Here is a 19,406-nt window from a genome sequence, read left to right on the forward strand (position 1 = left end):
AAGACTACTTTATACTTGAAAGACCCTTTACAAAGAACTTGAAGGACGTTTCTGTCTTTCTTCCCAGATTAGTTTAGAACCTACTGGCCCCTGAGGAAACATATCTGAACATTCCTGAGTACCCAGAGATCTCCCAGACTGAGACGTGGTCCACCCAGGAGTCACTGAACCTCCTGAGGCACACCTGGAAACTGAATTTAACCTTTTTTTTTTAATTTTCTGTTGAAATATAGTTGATTTACAGTGTTGTGTTAGTTTTAGGTGTACAGCAAAGTAAGATATATATATATATATATATATATATTATTTTTTAGATTCTTTCCATTATAGGTTATTACAAGATATTGGGTATAGTTCCCTGTGCTATACAGTAATTTTATATATAGTAGTGTGTATACTGTTAATCCCAAACTCCTAATTTATCCCTCCTCACTCCCTGAATTTAACCTTAATAGTCAGAATGGGCTTGAAAAATAAGTTGGAAGAAAGCCAAATCTCCCTAAAGGCCCCTTCCCGTGGGTCATCTCAGACTTTGCTGGAGGGGCCAAGTTCATCTGTGGGGGTTCATTGCTCCTGTAAAACAGTTTCCCAGCCTAAAATGAATCTAGAGTCTCTGTGCTGCCCCAGGAATTAAAACTCTAACCTATCAGATCACCTTTCAGTCTAAGAGATTCCCAGAAGCTCAGGATCATCCCAACTAAACGATTCTTCCCTCCCACCTATATTTTAAGCTAATCTAAGGGGATAAAAAAGATGAGACATATTGTTTTGGTTTGACCTGGAAGAAGCATGAGAGTTATGTTTTCAGCTTAGGTCCATATTTCTTTGTATAACCCCCTAATTCAGGGGTCCAAGTTCAAATGCCTACAAGGCCAGGCTGGTAACAGTAAATGAATGAACAGGAACCCTAACAAACCGAGGAGCACCTATCTGTGCTCCAGCTGACTGTGTCCAAGTGGCAACAGGGCCCAAGGATGCTAGATCTTCCTATTATTTCCTATTATCCAAAGAAGTTGAAAACCTGGACTGTTTCCATTTTAAAAGACTGATAACTTATTTTATTTTTAATTTAATCCTTTGCCAAGCAAACAAAATATGAATATAGATGACTTAAACTCTTAGGCTGTCAGTTTGCAACCTCTGCTCTAGCTCCTAGCACAATGTCCCATATAGAATAAGACATAAATAAGTGTTAGTGTCAAATTTATCAAGACATCACATAAAGCCACACATTTCATATACACTCAGCTCTGCCAAACACTTAGAGCAATGAAATAACCAGTATGACTACTAAAAAAATGAAAAAGGAATTAAGTGAAGAGTATATTTTAATCAGAGAATTCTAGAGATGAAAAGCATCTTTGGCAATAAATTATGCTCCCTGGAGTAAATGTTATAAAGGAGCAACGTATTTTTACAGAAGAAATGTCTCTTTCAGTCAAGGGGAAATTGTGATTTCATAGACACTATCTAATGTATATATATCTTTAAGAGTATAAAACAAATCAATACATGAGATGAAATTTGAAAGGAAATATATTTAGAAACATACCACCTGAAATTATCATTGATTAGTGTCTTTGTTGATGGTTAATTGTCACCTAACAATTGCTAACTCAAGGATGTTAGCTCCCGGTAGAAAACTGACAATTCTTCATTAACAAAGAATGACAAAATTTCAAGTAGTCTTACTTTTGTGTAGATATTCAATCAGTTGGTATATACGGGCAATGCCTTCCTCTGTCAGTGGGGATCCAAATATTACTCCTTTTTCTGAAAAAAACCATACAATAGAACAAAGCTATATTTTCCACAAATAGTACAAAATCAGCATACTTAAAAGCAACATACCCCTCAAGTATATTATGTTACAGTTTAGCAAGTATTTTCACAGGGTCAGTAAACAAAAACCTTAAAGTTGGAAGTGTCCCAGAAAATGTAATCAGAAAACTCTCAATCAACTCTCTGCGAGTTTAATCTTAGATGGTAGGTTCCTTGAAGGCAAAGACCATCTTCTTATTTAAGTAACAATACCTAGAATATTGATATGTAATTTTAAAACAAACAAAAAATAGAACTTAGACCCATGATTGTCAGAGCATGATAGATTATCCACTAGAGTTGGTATAGGGTCTGATCTGTTATAATGTTTAAACTTTTTTTGCTGCCTTCAGGATTGCCTAATATTTTAAAAAACAGGGGCTTCCTTGGTGGCTCAGTGGTTAAGAATCTGCCTGCCAATGCAAGGGACATGGGTTCGAGCCCTAGCAAAAATAAAAAATAAATAAATAAATTTATTTTAAAAAATAAATTAATTTTAAAAAATTAAAAAACAAAATAGTACCTCTTTAACATCTTATCAAAAGCAGTGTTAATAGTCATAATTTATTATATATATCACTAATAACTTATTTCTGAGAAGGCTTTTTTTGGGTGATTCATAGGTATTTGCCTTATCAAAGCATTCCATGGAATGAAAACATTTGAGAACTACTGCAATAAAAAAATGTTCACGGGCTTCCCTGGTGGCGCAGTGGTTGAGAGTTCGCCTGCTGATGCAGGGGACACGGGTTTGTGCCCCGGTCCGGGAAGATCCCACATGCCGCGGAGCGGCTGGGCCCGTGAGCCATGGCCGCTGAGCCTGCGCGTCCGGAGCCTGTGCTCCGCAACGGGAGAGGCCACAGCAGTGAGAGGCCCGCGTAACGCAAAAAAAAAAAAAAAAAATGTTCAAACTTTCTTTACTGTACTCACCAGCTGTGAAACTTTGTATCTTTAATATTATTTTAGTATAGTATTAATAGGGCATGAAAATCAAGGTGCCCCTGATAACTACCTAAACTAATCATGTTATGTCTTGGGGACTGATATATATGCTTTAATTTACCTAGACCGTTTTTATAATTTTTATTAATATTACTTAAGGTTTTACTACTCATGTAAATGAAAAATGACAAAAAGTGCTTTATAATAATAGAAACTCCTCCATGAACATGCAGATGTTCAGAATGAAGCCCAGGGAGCAGCTGAGACCTGCCCCCTTCACAGATACATCTCCTACCCTTTCGCTTGAGAGACATTAGAGACCGGAAGAATCCTGATGCCGGGCCGGCCCCACCAGGCAACTTAAGGTCCACTTCTCCCATCAGCTGAGCCAACTCAGTTCCAGGCAAGTCGATGAGCCTTGTGATATTGCTGACCACCAACTCGGTGAACACCTCAGGTTTCTCATGTCGGAGTTTCTCCACAAAAAAGTCAGGATTGAAGATAATGGGCTGACTTCGAAGGGAAGAGTCATTGCAGATAACAAAATTGCAGATGGCATCTCTGAAAACATGAAACAGAAGAATCTTTGGGGGGATAATTTTTAATATGGGTTTCACATTCCCTCTCAACCATACAATTATTCATTCTTTCTGTGGGCTAATCTACAGACTGGTCTTTTGAAAACCTAATCCCCAATCTGCTGACTGCATAAAAGAAGACAATTTGGGCTTGTTGCTGTTTAGGTTATATCCACCCAGATACTTAGAATTTTAGTTTAAAGAAAAGACACCAAATAGCCTCTATGATATGACCTGAATTTGCCTCTTAATTTTAGGCATTCACTGCAAGAAGATAGAGATCCTTACAGCCTCCTGAGTCTAAGAGTATATTAGAACTGGCAGTCACATAGACCACTTTCCTTATTAAAACAGTCAAACCCTAAACTATTACCATTAAATTCTTGTAAAACATCAGACCTGCAGCTGTTCCCCCTAACACAGCAATGGGTAATCATTAAATTAAGGCCTTCCTGGGAGTATAGCCAGCACTGTATGGTATTTTCCATCCAGTGATTAATTGCTGACAGTAACACAGGCTAGTCGCAAATGCCACAGAAACCACGTGACAGTGAGCATGAGACTACTGAAGAGCTAAAACTATATCTAAACAGTACAGTAGACATTTTGAAAACATTTACTCTACCCTTAGGCTTCTTTGGTTCCTGGGTCCCTACACAGGCAGGTGTTTCCTTATAATCAGTCCCCTTCAACTAAGCCAGGCGCTTTGGATTCTGTTCCTCATAACCAAAAACCCTTCACTAGAATGGAAGGCACTTACAGGTACATAAAATAGATATTAATTCAGCCTTGCCAAGGTTCAGAAATGGGTTTTATTTTAAAATCCTTCATTCTGGATAGCTTTGGCCCATCGCCTAAGTCCAAACTTTGCTCAGACAGGTTCTTCCTCTCTAAGGCACTTAAAAAAATTCTGTATTTTGCTTCTAATTTTACTCTTCTATCACTGAGTAATACTCAACAGATATGTTCTGTTGGCCCCTGATCTTAGCTGGTTTTCCACTCCTAAATTATTTGGGCTATACTTCTAGCAAAGCTCCTCTGACTCTCAGAAATATTTTCTTCCCTATTGTTTTCTAATTTTAACATGTTACATATAAGAACTGTATTATTCCATCTCTTGTAGCAGACACATCACCACTTGTTTGTATCCATTATCAATCATCTCTAATGGCTTATTCTAATTTTCATTATATAAACAGCCATCTATTATACAACCAATGAGTAAATGTAACACAAGCCAGAAAGGACAAGTCATCACATCTGTCAGACAAAGCTGAAATCCACCTGACTCAATCAAACATTCCCACAATAAAAACAATCACAACTTAAAAGTTTCCACAACACCCCAGGTACCAAAGCACTGTTCCAGGAAAAATGATATCTCTAAACATTAAATATAACTAATCTTTAACACACTTTGCCAATACTACATGGAACTTTTTTTTTTCTCGCCACACCACATGGCATGTGGGATCTTAGCTCCCCTGCAGTGGAAGCGCGGAGTCTTAACCACTGCACCGCCAGGGAAGTCCTACATGGATCACTTTTAACATGGTATAATGAAAACAAGGTATGGGTAAATTTCAAAGTTCATCTGTACTTCCCTGAAAAGTTATTATATAACTTTATTCAACAGCCCAAATCTTCAGTTGGTGGCTACTAAATTTCTTTTCTCTAAAATGATAAGAATTTACATAAAAATTATGTGTATTTTCAAGCCAAAAAGTCATTAAAGAAAGAGAACTTAAAATGCTGTTTCCTCAACCTTTTTATACACTAAGGTTATTTTTCCTGTATAAATTCCTGTATAATTTTCCCTGTATAATCATTGGCAAATGATTATAATACAAGCCAAATAAAATCAAAAGCAATTTCATCCTAAGCATTGACAAAGCCTTTTTTTTTAATGTCAGCTTATTTCAGTCAAGAAATGAGTCAATAGACAACTATCACTTATAATCACTGCCAATGAGAAATTACTACTCTACTGAGAGAGCCAGAAAATCATGAAATGGGTTAGCACCGAAGAGAGTCTTATTATTTATCAGATCTAAGCTTTTATGGATGTCACATCCCTTTTAATTCTGAAAAACAGAATTCAGATCAAATTAATTCTAACATATAAATGTACATGAATAGCATCCATTATATTCTTAAAGTAGAAACACATACATACATATAACCTCCAGATCTTTAGTTTACTAATATCCAGAGTAAGACTCAGTTGAGATTCCAAAACTTATATCACAGTTGACCTTCAGGCACTAAACTGGATCAAATAGACAAGTAGAAAGGAGCCGGAGGCACAAAACCCTACTACATCGTTTCTCAACAGAATCCTTTCTACCTTGCGGTCTGCTCCCTCCGAAATAGGTAGAATAGGTAGGAGAATAAATAAGTTCAAGGCTGCCCCTACCTATTCACAAGGAATACAAGAAAGAGACACCTTAGGAGTCCTAATACACAAGTAACAAACAAGCAATTCTTTTCCCCTTCTGCTTTTTCTCCCCTTCCTTCCCATAATCATTCACTTTTGTTTTGTCTCACTTTAATTTCTTTAACCTAGTTCTTTTTTTTTTCCTCTCCTTCACTTTTTCTGAGTGGAGCATGTGGTAAGACAAAAAGTAAGGGAGAGAAGTGGTTAAGAAAAGGAAGTAAAATGGAAGATAAGAGATGGAAAAGACAGATATAGTAGGTTATGTTTTTAAATTATCCCCATATCACAAAGTCCGCTAATCTCTTTCCACGGAATACATAGTACCACAATATGAAGCTGAGAATATCACAGAACATGGTCAAGAACTTAAGAGAAGGGCTAAAGAAAAAGAAAAATATTATTTTTAAGCAAAAACAACTTCCTCCTCTACAGTATCTAATTTTAAAACAAACTCTAAGTTTGCTCAAGTTTAAGAAAAAATTAATTTCTTACATAAATGCTGAAAGCTTCTGATGAGGCATTGGTAAATCGAAGAGACAGGAAAAAAGCTTTCTCCTTGTTCGTTGTAACAAAGAAACCCTCCTTTCCCTGCCCCATCACAGCCTACACAAATTCCAGACATGTTAGAGGACACAAGGGCACATTATGGGGCCTGAAAGGCAGTACTTATTAGGACTCTAAGCACTCATCTGCAAGTAGGAACAAAACAGAAATTAAAAACTGGACCAAGTGAATTTTATTTGCCAACACATAGATGAAACGCAAGAGTAGTCTCCCATCACACTGAAAGTTGTATTAGACAAAACAATCACACAATATAAACAGTATAAGGACAAGCAGTTTTATAATATAAAAGGAAGGCTGATCCCTACCTCACGTCATACACAAAAAATAAATTCCAGACAGAATAAAGATCCAAATATGAAAAGCCAATTTTTTTTATTTTTATTGGAATATAGTTGCTTTACAATGTTGTGTTAGTTTCTGCTGTACAGCAAAGTGAACCAGTTATACATATATACATTCTTGTTTAGATTCCCTTCCAAAAAAGTCAAACTTTAAAAAGAATAAATTAATGAGGCAGAAAAAAGACTTCTTAAACATGACATAAAATGCACAATCCACAAAGAAAAGATTGAAACATTTAACTACATTAAAATTTTAAATGTCTGTTCAACAAATAACATTATAAACAAAGTTCTCAAAAAATGAAGTCACAGTGCCTCTGGAGAGAGGAACTGGATGAAAGAACAGGAGTGGGAGAGAAACTTTTCACTGTGTGCTTTTTTGTATTTTCTCGATTTTTGACTCGTGAACATACTACCCATTCACAATAAATAAATAAATAACAAATAAATGTAAAACTTTAAAAGTAATAATAAAAGACAAGCCATAAACTGAAAAAAAAATTTGTCAAAAGATATAACAAAGTAATTCATAGAAGAGGGGTCTAAATGACTAATAAACATGAACAGAATCTTAACTTTAGAAGTTATCAGGGTAAAGAAAATTTTAAAATGGTTATCTTTCCCAACCCATCATTTTGGCATAAACTATCAAATTCAGGCGATATCTTCTTATTCTTAGTTTGCTAAGGGTTATTTATTTATTATCATGAGTCTGTGCTTAATTTCATCAAAATTTTTTGACAATCATATAATTTTTCTCCTTTATTTTGTTTATGTAGTGAATGAATGATTAATGTTAAACCAGCTGGGCATTTCTAGAATAAACCCAATATTATAATAATGTATTATCATTTTTATATATTACCGAATTTGGTTTGCTAATAGTTTGTTTAGGTTTCTCCATTTATGTTCATAAGTGAGATTATCGTGGAATTGCTCTTTCTTATATTGTCTTCATTAGGTTTTGTATCAAGGTTGTGCTGGCCTTACAAAATGAGTTGGGGAGTGTGTCCTATTTTTCTGTTTTCTGAAAAAGTTTGTGTCATTTCTTCTTTAAATGTTTGATGGAATTGGCTGACGAAGCCATCTGGACTCAAGAGTTTTCTTTGTAAGGTTTTTAATTATATATACTCAATTTATTTTGTGTTACAGAACTATTCAAATTTTCTATTTCTTCTTGTATTAATTTTGGTAAGCCAGATATGTCTAGGGTTTTGTCTATTTCACATAAATATTCAAACTTTACTGGCATAAACTTGTTCATAATATCCTCTTAGGAACTTTTTAATGTGTCCAGGTTCTGTAGTGATGTCCTCCTCCTTGTTCCCAATATTGGTAATTTATGTTTTCTCTCTTTTTTAATTTATGAATCTTATTAGAGATTTAGCAATTTTTATTAGCTTTGTCAAGGTTCCAGCTTTTGGTTTTACTGAACTCCTCTATTACATGTTTGTTGTTTATTGCACTAATTTCTGCTCTTATCTTTATTACTTCCTTTCTTCTTTACTGGATTCAGGATAAGGTGGCACTGCAAATCAATGGGGAATGAATGACTTTTTCACGAAATGGTGCGGGGACACATGGACATCTATAGGGGGAAAAAAATGAAAATTGACACTTATGTCACTATACACAAGGTCAATTCCAGGTGAATTACAGATCTAAAGGTGAACAACAAAACAATAAGCCTACTAGAAGGTAATATAGAAGAATATATTATTGAACTCAGGGTGGGGAAATAATTTTTAAATAACACATAAAAAATTAACCAAAAAGAAAAAGATCAATACAATTGACTTCATTAAAATGAGAACTTGGGGACTTCCCTGGTGGCTCAGTGGTTAAAAATCCACCTGCCAATGCAGGGGACACGGGTTTGAGCCCTGGTCCGGGAAGATCCCACATGCCGCGGAGCAACTAAGCCTGTGTGCCACAACTACTGAGCCTGCACTCTAGAGCCCTGAAGCCACAACTACTGCAGCCCTCGTGCCTAGAGCCTGCACTCTGCAACAAGAGAAGCCACCGCAATGAGAAGCCCATGCACCGCAACAAAGCGTAGCCCCTGCTTGCTGCAACTAGAGAAAGTCCGGGTGCAGCAACGAAAACCCAATGCAGTCAAAAATAAATAAATAAATTTAATTAATTAATTTAAAAAAAAAAAAATGAGAACTTGTGTTTATCAAAAGACACCATCAAGAAAGTGAAAATGACAGGCACAGAGTGGGAAAATATATCTACAATACATACAGCAAAAAAATGGCTCATATCTTGAATATATGTAGACTTCGTATTAATCAGTAAGAAAAAATAAATAGCCTAATAGAAAAACAAGCATGAGATTTCCATAAAATCTCATTTAAAAAGCTACTCAATATCATTAGACACCAAGGAACTGCAAATTAAAAAACAAGGACAGGGCTTCCCTGGTGGCGCAGTGGCTAAGAATCCGCCTGCCAATGCAGGGGACACGGGTTCGAGCCCTGGTCTGGGAAGATCCTACATGCAGTGGAGTAACTAAGCTCGTGGGCCACAACTACTGAAGCCTGCACGCGTAGAGCCCATGCTCCGCAACAAGAGAAACCACCGCAATGAGAAGCACTGCAACGAAGAGTAGCTCCCACTCGCCACAACTAGAGAAAAGCCCGCACACAGCAACGAAGACCCAACACAGCCAAAAATAAATAAATAAATTATTTTTTAAAAAGACAAAAAATAGGGCTTCCCTGGTGCGCAGTGGTTGAGAGTCCGCCTGCCGATGCAGAGGACACGGGTTTGTGCCCCGGTCCGGGAAGATCCCACATGCCGCGGAGCGGCTAGGCCCGTGAGCCATGGCCATTTAGAGATACAGTCTCCAACTTACAATGGTTCAACTTACGATTTTTCAACTTTATGATGGTGTGAAAGCAATATGCATTCAGTAGAAACTGTACTTCAATTTTGAATTTTGATCTTTTCCCAGGCTAGCAATATGTAGTACAACACTCGTGATGCTGGACAGCAACCATCCTGTACCCATACAACCATTGTTTTTTCACTTTCAGTAGAGTAGTCAATAAACTACATGAGATATTCAACACTTTATTACAAAATAGGCTTTGTGTTAAATGATTCTGACCAATTATAGGCTAATGTAAGTGGTCTGAGCATGTTTAAGGTAGGCTAGGCTAAGGTAGGCTAGCTATCATGTTCAGTAGGTTAGGTGTACTAAATGCATTTTCGACTCCATCATAAATCAAGGAAGATCTGTACTTGCTTAAGTAGCAAAATTGTAAAGAGAAGCAAAGATGTATTTACCATTCAGGATAATGGTTACCTTTGGGGGTTAGTGATTATGAGGAGGCCAGAGGGCATAAGGGGAGTTTCTAGGGTGTTAGCACTGCTTTTGTGGTAAAGTATTCAGCTGGGGGAAAGGGGAGTGGTTCATTTGAGGTAAATCTGGAAAATGTTAACATTTGTTGAAGCTGGGTGTTAGAAAGAGTACTGATTATATTATTACTTGTATATATAACCAACACCCTTGATGACAAATTTTTTTAAGAAACCAAGTAGTTTTGACCTAAGTCTTGCTACAACTTGATGTAAATATCACAGAAAATCTAAGTACAGTATATACTAAAGGTTAATTTCCTCATCATAAAGGTTTTTGCATAAATGTCTAGAACCAGGAGAATCAGTAGTTAAGTATACAGGCATACAGAAATAGCAAGGACTCCAGTATTTAAATGCATATACTAGGCAACTATCCCAAAGAGTAATAGAGGCAAGACCTACCCCTCAAACAGGATATTTTTTATTACCTATAGTCTGCAATGATTACTTTTACCACTAGATGGAACTCTACATGTAAGGTGATATGCTTAGTGAAAGGACTGGAAACAAAATTCACAGCTGAAAAATCAATTACATAAAAATGAAATGCAGGTGCTTTTGAGGCATGTTGAACCCATGAATCTGCAAAATTCAAGGCAGTGGGAGAAAAAAACAAAACCTGTATCCTGCAGATGTATCTTTTGGCTGACTACTACCAAAACTCCATACCCACAAAACTAAATGTTTCCTCCCTAGTGAATTGCTTAACTTGATTTGTTCTCCAAGAACCACAATCTTGGCAACATCTATCAAAATATGAGCTATATTTAAAGTTGTCTAAACCTGACTTACCACCCTGAGAGAAGTATGCACTCTCTTACTACTTTTTCAATCTCTGGCTCTGAAACATGGCTTTAAATGTGTCACTTTATTGGAAAGCTGTTAGATATGAATACAAGTATTAAAGAAGAGGCTATTATTCTTCCCTTTTTCTACATGCCAAAGTTAAACTGGTATTATGAAAGTTGTACATAAAAAGAAAGGATAAAAGTAGGTCCCGTGTGTCCAAGCTGGCAGGGTTTTTATAACAGAAACAGTTTAAAGTTGATAAGTAGTACCACAGTTTTTCAGGAAATAATATACAATTTCTTAAACAAAAATTTTGAAACACTTACATCCCAAGATCTGCCCTTAAGAGTAGCTGTCCAAGGTTTTGTAATATGGACCTCTTATCACTAATTTAGACTCCAATCATCTACAAAAATATATTTGGGGCTTCCCTGGCAGCACAGTGGTTAAGAATCTGCCTGCCAATGCAGGGGACACGGGTTCGAGCCCTGGCTCAGGAAGATCCCACATGCCGAGGAGCAACTAAGCCCGTGCACCACAACTACTGAGCCTGCACTCTAGAGCCCACGAGCCACAACTACTGAGCCTGCGTGCCTAGAGCCCGTGCTCCGCAATGAGAAGCCATGACAATGAGGAGCCCCAGGCACTGCAACAAAGAGTAGCCCCCACTCCCAGCAACTAGAGAAAGCCCACGCACAGCAACGAAGACCCAACACAGACAAAAATAAAAACAAATAAATAAATTTAAAATATATATATATATATTTGGCCCCTATATTTATTTGATCCCAACTTGAACTAATTTCAGACTACTAGAGCAACTTGATCTGAATTAAAGTGGCAGATGGAGGAATTCCTGATTGCTTACCCTCTTAACCTAAACATTCTGGAAATGTGATCAAGATTTTGCCCTATGAAATGACGATGAAAACTTCTCAGTCAAGAAGGCTAATTATTCTTCCTACGAGCACCAATAACACAAGTTTATTAACATATATTTAACTTGTCAATTTTTATCCCTTTGGGTGTCACAAGAATTAGTATTAATTCTGTTGCTGCCACCTCCCTTACTTTTTCTCTCCCTGGCTGGTGTACAATTGGAAGAAAGTTTACTTGTATTAGAAAAGTAACAGCAAAATTCCCTATTCATTTGGAGAAAGTTCTATAGGATGCTTCACTGACAGCACAGTGTCTCTCGTATCATTATCTTAAAGCTGTTTACCCCTCAAAAAAGTATAGTCAAAGCTTCAGGAGACTATCTTTTCCTACAGACTTTAAATGCCATGAGCCTCAAGCAATTAAAACCGAAGTATTTCTACCTAGGGTCAGATTAGGTTCCAAAAGACTACTTCTAAATCCACTTGTTCCAAAGTCCAGAGTGATATTAATACTATCCAAGAGACAGCTAATGCTTTTGCTCTGGCATATGACTTGTTCATATCTATATAACTTCACATATTGAAAATTCTTAGGAGCTTTAATCTCTTAGTCAGTATTCTACGAAACTAATCATAAGTCTCTTCATCAACCATCATAAGAAGGTGAATTGCTTTTCTGAGGCACATGTTAGCCAAACAAGAAATCACAGCCACTCACATGTCATTTAAATTCAAACTAACCGTGATCTACTGAGTGCTTTATAATTTTAAGAAATTGTAAGGTACAGGAACAAGAAACTAAACTAAGTCTCTGGCATCCAGAAGCTTAAAATTCACTAAACACTACAAGATACTATTTTTTTCCCACTATGTCTGTTTTCAAAAATACAAGTGGTCAATTACAGGTGCAATTAGCACATGGGCACCCAGAAGACCCCATGAGATGACTTTAAAAATTGGGTTGTGGGGCTTCCCTGGTGGCGCAGTGGTTGAGAGTCCGCCTGCCAATGCAGGGGACACGGGTTCGTGCCCTGGTCTGGGAAGATCCCACATGCTGCGGAGCAGCTAGGCCCGTGAGCCATGGCTGCTGAGCCTGCGCGTCCGGAGCCTGTGCTCTGCAACAGGAAGAGGCCACAACAGTGAGAGGCCCGCATACCGCAAAAAAAAAAAAAAAAACAGTGGGTTGCGAACAATTTTTCTCTTATTGCATTTGCACATAAATGTTAGTCTTTTAAGTGTCATTATTTTAAAGAGATCTTGGGCATTTTGCTAAAACTCCTTTGAAACTGGAAGCAATTATGAGACTTTTTTCACTGTAGTAAATCTTAAGCAACCACCACTTTGGGGAAACACAATACAATACGCTTTCCCACTCAGCACTGTGAGTGACACCAACTGTTGAGATGATGAGATATTGAAAAGACAGATTCTAATATATGAGATTTTACGGTGCATGAAGTATATTAATACTTTTGAAATGAAATTTTTACAATTTAAATATTCAAATTTCTTTTCAACACTTTTATTTCTTAACACCTAAAAAGAATCTATTGTGTCAGTTAAAATATTTTTGCTTTAATAAATTCAGGCTTTATCCTCTGTACAATCTTTTTTTTTTTGCTGAGTGCAGGCTTTCACTACTTGTGGTGCACGGGCCTCTCATTGCGGTGGCTTCCCTTGTTGCAGAGCACAGGCTTCAGTAGTTGTGACTTGCGGGTTCCAAAGCGCAGGCTCAGTAGTTGTGGTGCACGGGCTTAGTTGCTCCACAGCATTGGGATCTTCCTGGACCAGGGATCGAACCCATGTCCCCTGCATTAGCAGGCAGATTCCTAACCACTGCGCCACCAGGGAAGCCCCTCTGTACAATCTTTTTTTTTTCTAATTTATTTATTTTTGTCTGTGTTGGGTCTTTGTTGCTGTGTGCGGTCTTTCTCTAGTTGCAGCGAGCGGGGGCTACTCTTCGTTGCAGTGTGCGGGCTTCTCTTCGTTGCAGTGTGCGGGCTTCTCATTCCGGTGGCTTCTCTTGTTGCAGAGCACAGGCTCTAGGCACGTGGACTTCAGTAGTTGTGGCACACGGGCTCAGTAGTTGTGGCTCACAGGTTCCAGAACGCAGGCTCAGTGGTTGTGGCACACGGGCTTAGTTGCTCTGCAGCATGTGGGATCTTCCCGGACCAGGGCTCAAACTCATGTGCCCTGCATTGGCAGGTGGATTCTTAACCACTGCACCACCAGGGAAGCCCCCCTCTGTACAATCTTAATATACATACCCTGGGTTCAAATTTTCAATGAAAGTTTAACACAATGACATAACTGTATGTTTCACATTGGTGTACTTATTTTTAATATTTAAAAGCCATGTTTATTCGATGAAAAACACGGATTGAAAGATGATTGATCTCTTGCTTAGGGTCATCCTAACAAATGAAGCAGACTGAATGGCAGATCCAATTAAGGAGAGCTTGGTCACAAGGACAGCAGCCACAAAATGACCTGACCAAAAGAAAAAAATAATGTAGACCTTGTTACTTGAGTGAAGAAACTATTAGTGCAAGCAATGCAGGGATTGTAGGGATTCCAAAATTCAGAAAACTTTAAAATGCTAAATAGACTTAAAAATACAAAAGCTAGCCACATTTCAAAGGGCTTATTATAGTGCATGTAGTGTTCTCTGATTAAAGTTTGACTTTCTTAGAGAGCAGAAAGTATTTGATGATAACATCAAGAATGTTACTAGGGCTTCCCTGGTGGCGCAGTGGTTGAGAGTCCGCCTGCCGATGCAGGGGACGTGGTTCGTGCCCCGGTCCGGGAAGATCCCACATGCTGCGGAGCGGCTAGGCCCGTGAGCCATGGCCGCTGAGCCTGCACATCCAGAGCCTGTGCTCCGCAACGGGAGAGGCCACAACAGTGAGAGGCCCACGTACCGCAAAAAAAAAGAATGTTACTAAATGATATTCCTGTACACTTTCCTAGTTTCTCATCTTCCCCTAATTGTTAGTTTCCTGTTATTTGGTAAGTTTTTCTTTGGTGTCATTGTTTTTACTTACTTGGTTTTATCCTTGTAATTGTGTTCAGCATAAAAATAAAACAAGTGAGACTTCCCTGGTGGCACAGTGGTTGGGAATCCGCCTACTAATTCAGGGGACATGGGTTCGGGCCTTGGGCCGGGAAGATCCCACATGCCACGGAGCAGCTACGCCCGTGCGCCACAGCTACTAAGTCTGCGCTCTGGAGCCCATGAGACACAACTGCTGAAGCCCACGTGCCGCAACCACTGAAGCCCAGGTGCCTAGAGCCCGTGCTCCACAGCAAGGGAAGCCATTGCAATGAGAAGCCTGCGCACCGCAACGAAGAATGGCCCCCGCTCGCCGCAACTAGAGAAAGCCTGCGCGCAGCAACGAAGACCCAAAGCAGCCAAAAACAAATAAATAAATTTTAAAAAATAAAAAATAATAGACAAGTGAAGACCTTCATTATGTAATCCCAATGTCATTCTTTAGTTACAATTCCTAAATTAATGAGGTTCCCCCCTCCCCAAAGGTACAATTAAAACACATGTAGCAATTGTAGCTGTCATAGGGCATGCAATTACAAATTTAATATTAAGAACCACGTGATTTCTATATTTCATTCATGAATTTTTTTTCTCTTTTCATTGATACTGATAGAACCCAACTGAGACATCTTTATCTCTAAACGGATAACATTATTTTAAAGCATGTCAAATAATGTTTTACTTCTTTATTGTAACACATTTCAGAAACTTGGACAAAGATCAACCAAATCATTTTAATTTTCTATGGTGAAAAATGAATGGAGCAAAAAAAGAAAATTAGGATCATATAATCAGGAACATTTTTGAAATAGATGTAGCTTTACATGGTATGTTGGACAATATTTTCTGTTGAAGTGGGGAAAGTTTATCTGTTATAGCTTGGCTCAGATCATTATCGTACTTTGTAATCTTACTGAGTCCCAAGAAATTTGTTTTATGCTATGTAATATACCCTGGTCAGTAAGCAAAAGAAATAAGGCGCAAACTTAATTAAACTTATATGCTAATCTATATACCTTTAAAGGAAGCATCTCATTTTCATGCTTTTGAGTATACTCAATATTTTAATTACATATTAATTTTTCTAAAACTTAAGGGTTAATAAATACTACAACATAATAAAACTCAGCTGGCAGGAGACTGAATTTTTCTGTGATTCTAACTGTTTCATTCTTGCAATAACAAAAAACTGGTGTCTAGCTTTCAGGTAATAGTTCAGCTTGACAAATCATCTGTATTTAATTTCATAACTGATATTGTTATTTATGTTTTCATCTGATTATCTTAAAAGCTATGGCTTTATACAGCGTTACAGTTTGATACTAACACATTTCCCATTATAAATGTACTGTCATTAACACACTCCATATTTAAATAATTATTTATAAGGTAAATCACAAAACTTGTAAGCTTCTGACAAACTCACTCTTTTTTTACCCATCACTATAGTTTTATACTTAACTACAGAAAAGAACAATGGTTTTCCTACAAGATTTTAAGTAGTGGCTAAAGACTGTAACACAAAAGATGATACAAGATCATTAACTGCCAAATGCATGGTACAGTCAATGAAAGCTCTAAGAGTTCAGAGTTAGGAGAGAATCTTTCACCCTTATACAAGAGTTGAAATTTGAGGTACGTCTTAAAGATGAGAAGGGTTTGACAGTGGAGGAAAAAAAAAAAAAAAGATAGGTAGTACTTAATTAAAGGGCTTTTTTGTTTGTTGTTTTATTTGGTAGGTTTTTAGGAAACATAAAATGCTTTCTCCACACATTAGTGGCAAGCCCTTCTCAAAACGTAACTTGAAGCAAAGGAGGGTGCACAGGGGAGTTATGAAGACGGGTGTAGTGGACAACTGCCGTTCCAGCTTCCCACATCTGTTTTCCCGTTTCCCCTTGAGCAACAACCTCTTCCGATCCTTTAATTTATGTAGTTTGGTGGGCTGACCCTACTCCCTGGCCACCAGTGTGAGCATATGACCCAAGCTCACCTCATCGAAACATTTTATCCTCCTCACTGATTCAGACAAAGGCCTGCAAGTCAAACCAGGACAAAAAGACTCAATTCCAAGACTCTTGCTGGATGCTAAGATTGCTAACCAGATGGAAGATCGAAGCTGTTGGTGGTCCATTTCTGCCACCTTTTTGTGAAGAACCTGCCCTTTTATAAAGCAAATACAGAGATCAGATCTAAGAGAGTAAAAAGCAGATGCCTGGGACATTGAGATTTGAGATCTTCAATACAGATTGAGCTGTGCTTGATCTACGCCCTGGACTTTTGTTTCCTGAGCTAAGCAGTGTCTCTTTGTGCTTAAGCTAGTCTGTTTCTGTCACGTATGCCTGAAAGAGCCCTAACACACAGAGATGTGTAAGAGTGTCTGCCCACAGTACGAGCCCTCCTTTCCGTGCCTCCACCTCCAGAGGACAGAGCGGGCTTCTTGAGTACTCTGCCTCCCTCCTCCTCCTCTGGAGCCTCGGTTCTCCAAGATCAGTCTTGCAGGCTTCATCACCGCTGCCTCCAAAGCCTGCCCCTGCGGCCGTGGCTGGCAGCCTCTACTATTAAGTCACCCTCTCTTCTTCATATTTTCCTTTTTTAATTTTTGTCTTTTCCCTTGCTCTTCTCCCTTCCACACCATTTTTCCAATGCTTCCTAGTTTTTCACAAGCCAGTCCTGTTTTTTCATACAAATTGGAACTTCTTTTCAGCCAAATCACAGCACATAGCATGCAGCCTTTGGTTCTTCAACTGAACTCATTTCAGCTATTTTCACTGTTCCACGTTACTCAGATTCTTTAAAAAAAAAAACCAAAAAAAACATAAAACTTCCAAACTTAATGCTGTTATGCCAAATTTAGAGCTAAATTCTGGAAAAGAGGGTATTACTCCAACTGATAATTACAACTGGAAGCTACTCTGGTGCAAAAGATCCATGTGCAATACCCAATCCTAGAACTAGACCAAAAAAACATTACTGTACGTTAGACCTTGGCAGAAATGTAGTAACTCTTTTAAAATTATATATATTTCCCATCATTACAAACACAAATTTCTAAAACCTCATATAACTACATGCCAGTAACCCCAAGTAAAAAGATATGAAAAGTTAAAGTAGCTTGCTCAAAGGCACGTACTGCTTTAACTGAGGGAAAAGTATCAATAAACAACGTACCTGCTGGAATCTTTGCATGTTTGAAATTACAAAGACCAATAAGGTAATACTATATATCTTAGACATCAGCCTGACTCAAAAAAATAAAATCAGATAAATTATATTTAACCTAATAACTATTGTTTAACAGTCTTGCTTCAGGCTCTTTATTCCAGAAAACTGTCATTCCATTTGGAATGTATATAGACCTTTACAAGCTTACACACATAAGTTTGTCTGAGCAAATTTAAGCACCAGTCACCTTCTTGTCCTCTGACTTGTTTCTGTCCCTCCTCATTCATTCAGATCCTACACACCACCTCATACTTTTCTATAGAATAGACTTACGTAGTGTTGAAGCAAAGGGAAGCTAGGAACTTGGAGATAAGATGATTCTCCATGTGCCAGTTATCAATTTATTGCCTCTCACCCATCATTGCCTACTCTGCAAAAATGGAGCCAGAGACTTTTAAGTTTTCCTTTTCCAGCTGGCACAACGTTAAGCATTATGAATAAAGAACACAGCAGAGACAGTGTAGGAGGCAGGGCCTTTCCCTTTCCGGTTCCAGGCTGCTCGTCTAGGCAAGTTCCTGCAGCATGCACAGCTTCTCCACTGATACACTCCAGTTTACAGCAGCCAGCAGCACCCACAAGCCAGTTACTTCCCCGCATGACACCTCCCTATTAACAGCTTTCCCCAGTGTCCTAAAGTGTTCTGGCAGGTTCCATAAGGTGAATTTCCAACAACTTCCACCACAGCAACTTCTCTGCCATTCTGTGAGCCACAGCCATGCCTTCTCCAATAAGGTGGGATCTCTGCCCTAGGGTGCCTCTTCTTAGTACATTCTATCTCAGCCCTGTGGATAACAGTGGATTCTTTTCTTTTTTTCAGCTTTATCAAGCTATAATTGGCAGACAAAGTTATAAGATATTTAAAGTGTACAACATGACGACTTGGTATACACAGCTGATTCTGATTTCTCCCATTTGTATATTGTTTAGAGATCTCTTTACTTCTTATTAGCCAATCCCTTGTTACTCCAATCCCGTTATAATCAATAATTCTTTATACTAAACTTTCTTTATTCAAATTACTGTATAGTTTCTGTGTCCTAGCTGAACCCTGACTGATATAGCAGGTAAAAACTAGCAAAACATCAGCACAAAATAGATGGGCTCTGGCATTTCTAGAAACAGCCCATTCTAAAAGATGTTTAATAAAACGTAATTAAAAGGGTTCACTCCAGGTAGCCAGATGGTATCTTCAGGAAGAAAGTACTGATAAGTGCTGATTTGAAAAAAAAAAAAAAGGGAGGGACTTCCCTGATGGCTCAGTGGTTAAGAATCCACCTGCCAATGCAGGGGACACGGGTAAGAGTACTAGTCTGGGAAAATCCCACATGCCACGAAGCAACGAAGCCCATGCACCACAACTACTGAGCCTGCACTCTAGAGCCCGTGCGCCACAACTACTGAAGCTCGTGC

The 19,406-nt window shown here is 38.2% G+C and overlaps 1 protein-coding gene across 2 annotated transcripts in view; it reads right to left on the reverse strand.

Annotated features, from left to right (window-relative positions):
• ARHGAP19 (Rho GTPase activating protein 19) overlaps positions 1–19,406 on the reverse strand; it is a 54,589-nt gene that overhangs the window by 30,265 nt on the left and 4,918 nt on the right. For both annotated transcript variants that reach the window (XM_024734953.1, XM_024734951.1), the window contains exons 2-3: positions 3,059–3,324; positions 1,693–1,773 (exon numbers count right to left, since the gene is read on the reverse strand). In XM_024734953.1, the coding sequence (XP_024590721.1) occupies positions 1,693–1,773; positions 3,059–3,324 (347 nt within the window). The remainder of the gene's footprint in view (positions 1–1,692; positions 1,774–3,058; positions 3,325–19,406) is intronic.

This window comes from Neophocaena asiaeorientalis, unplaced genomic scaffold (genome assembly GCF_003031525.2).
Source record: "Neophocaena asiaeorientalis asiaeorientalis breed wild unplaced genomic scaffold, Neophocaena_asiaeorientalis_V1.1 scaffold240, whole genome shotgun sequence".
Taxonomy (NCBI): Eukaryota; Metazoa; Chordata; class Mammalia; order Artiodactyla; family Phocoenidae; genus Neophocaena; species Neophocaena asiaeorientalis.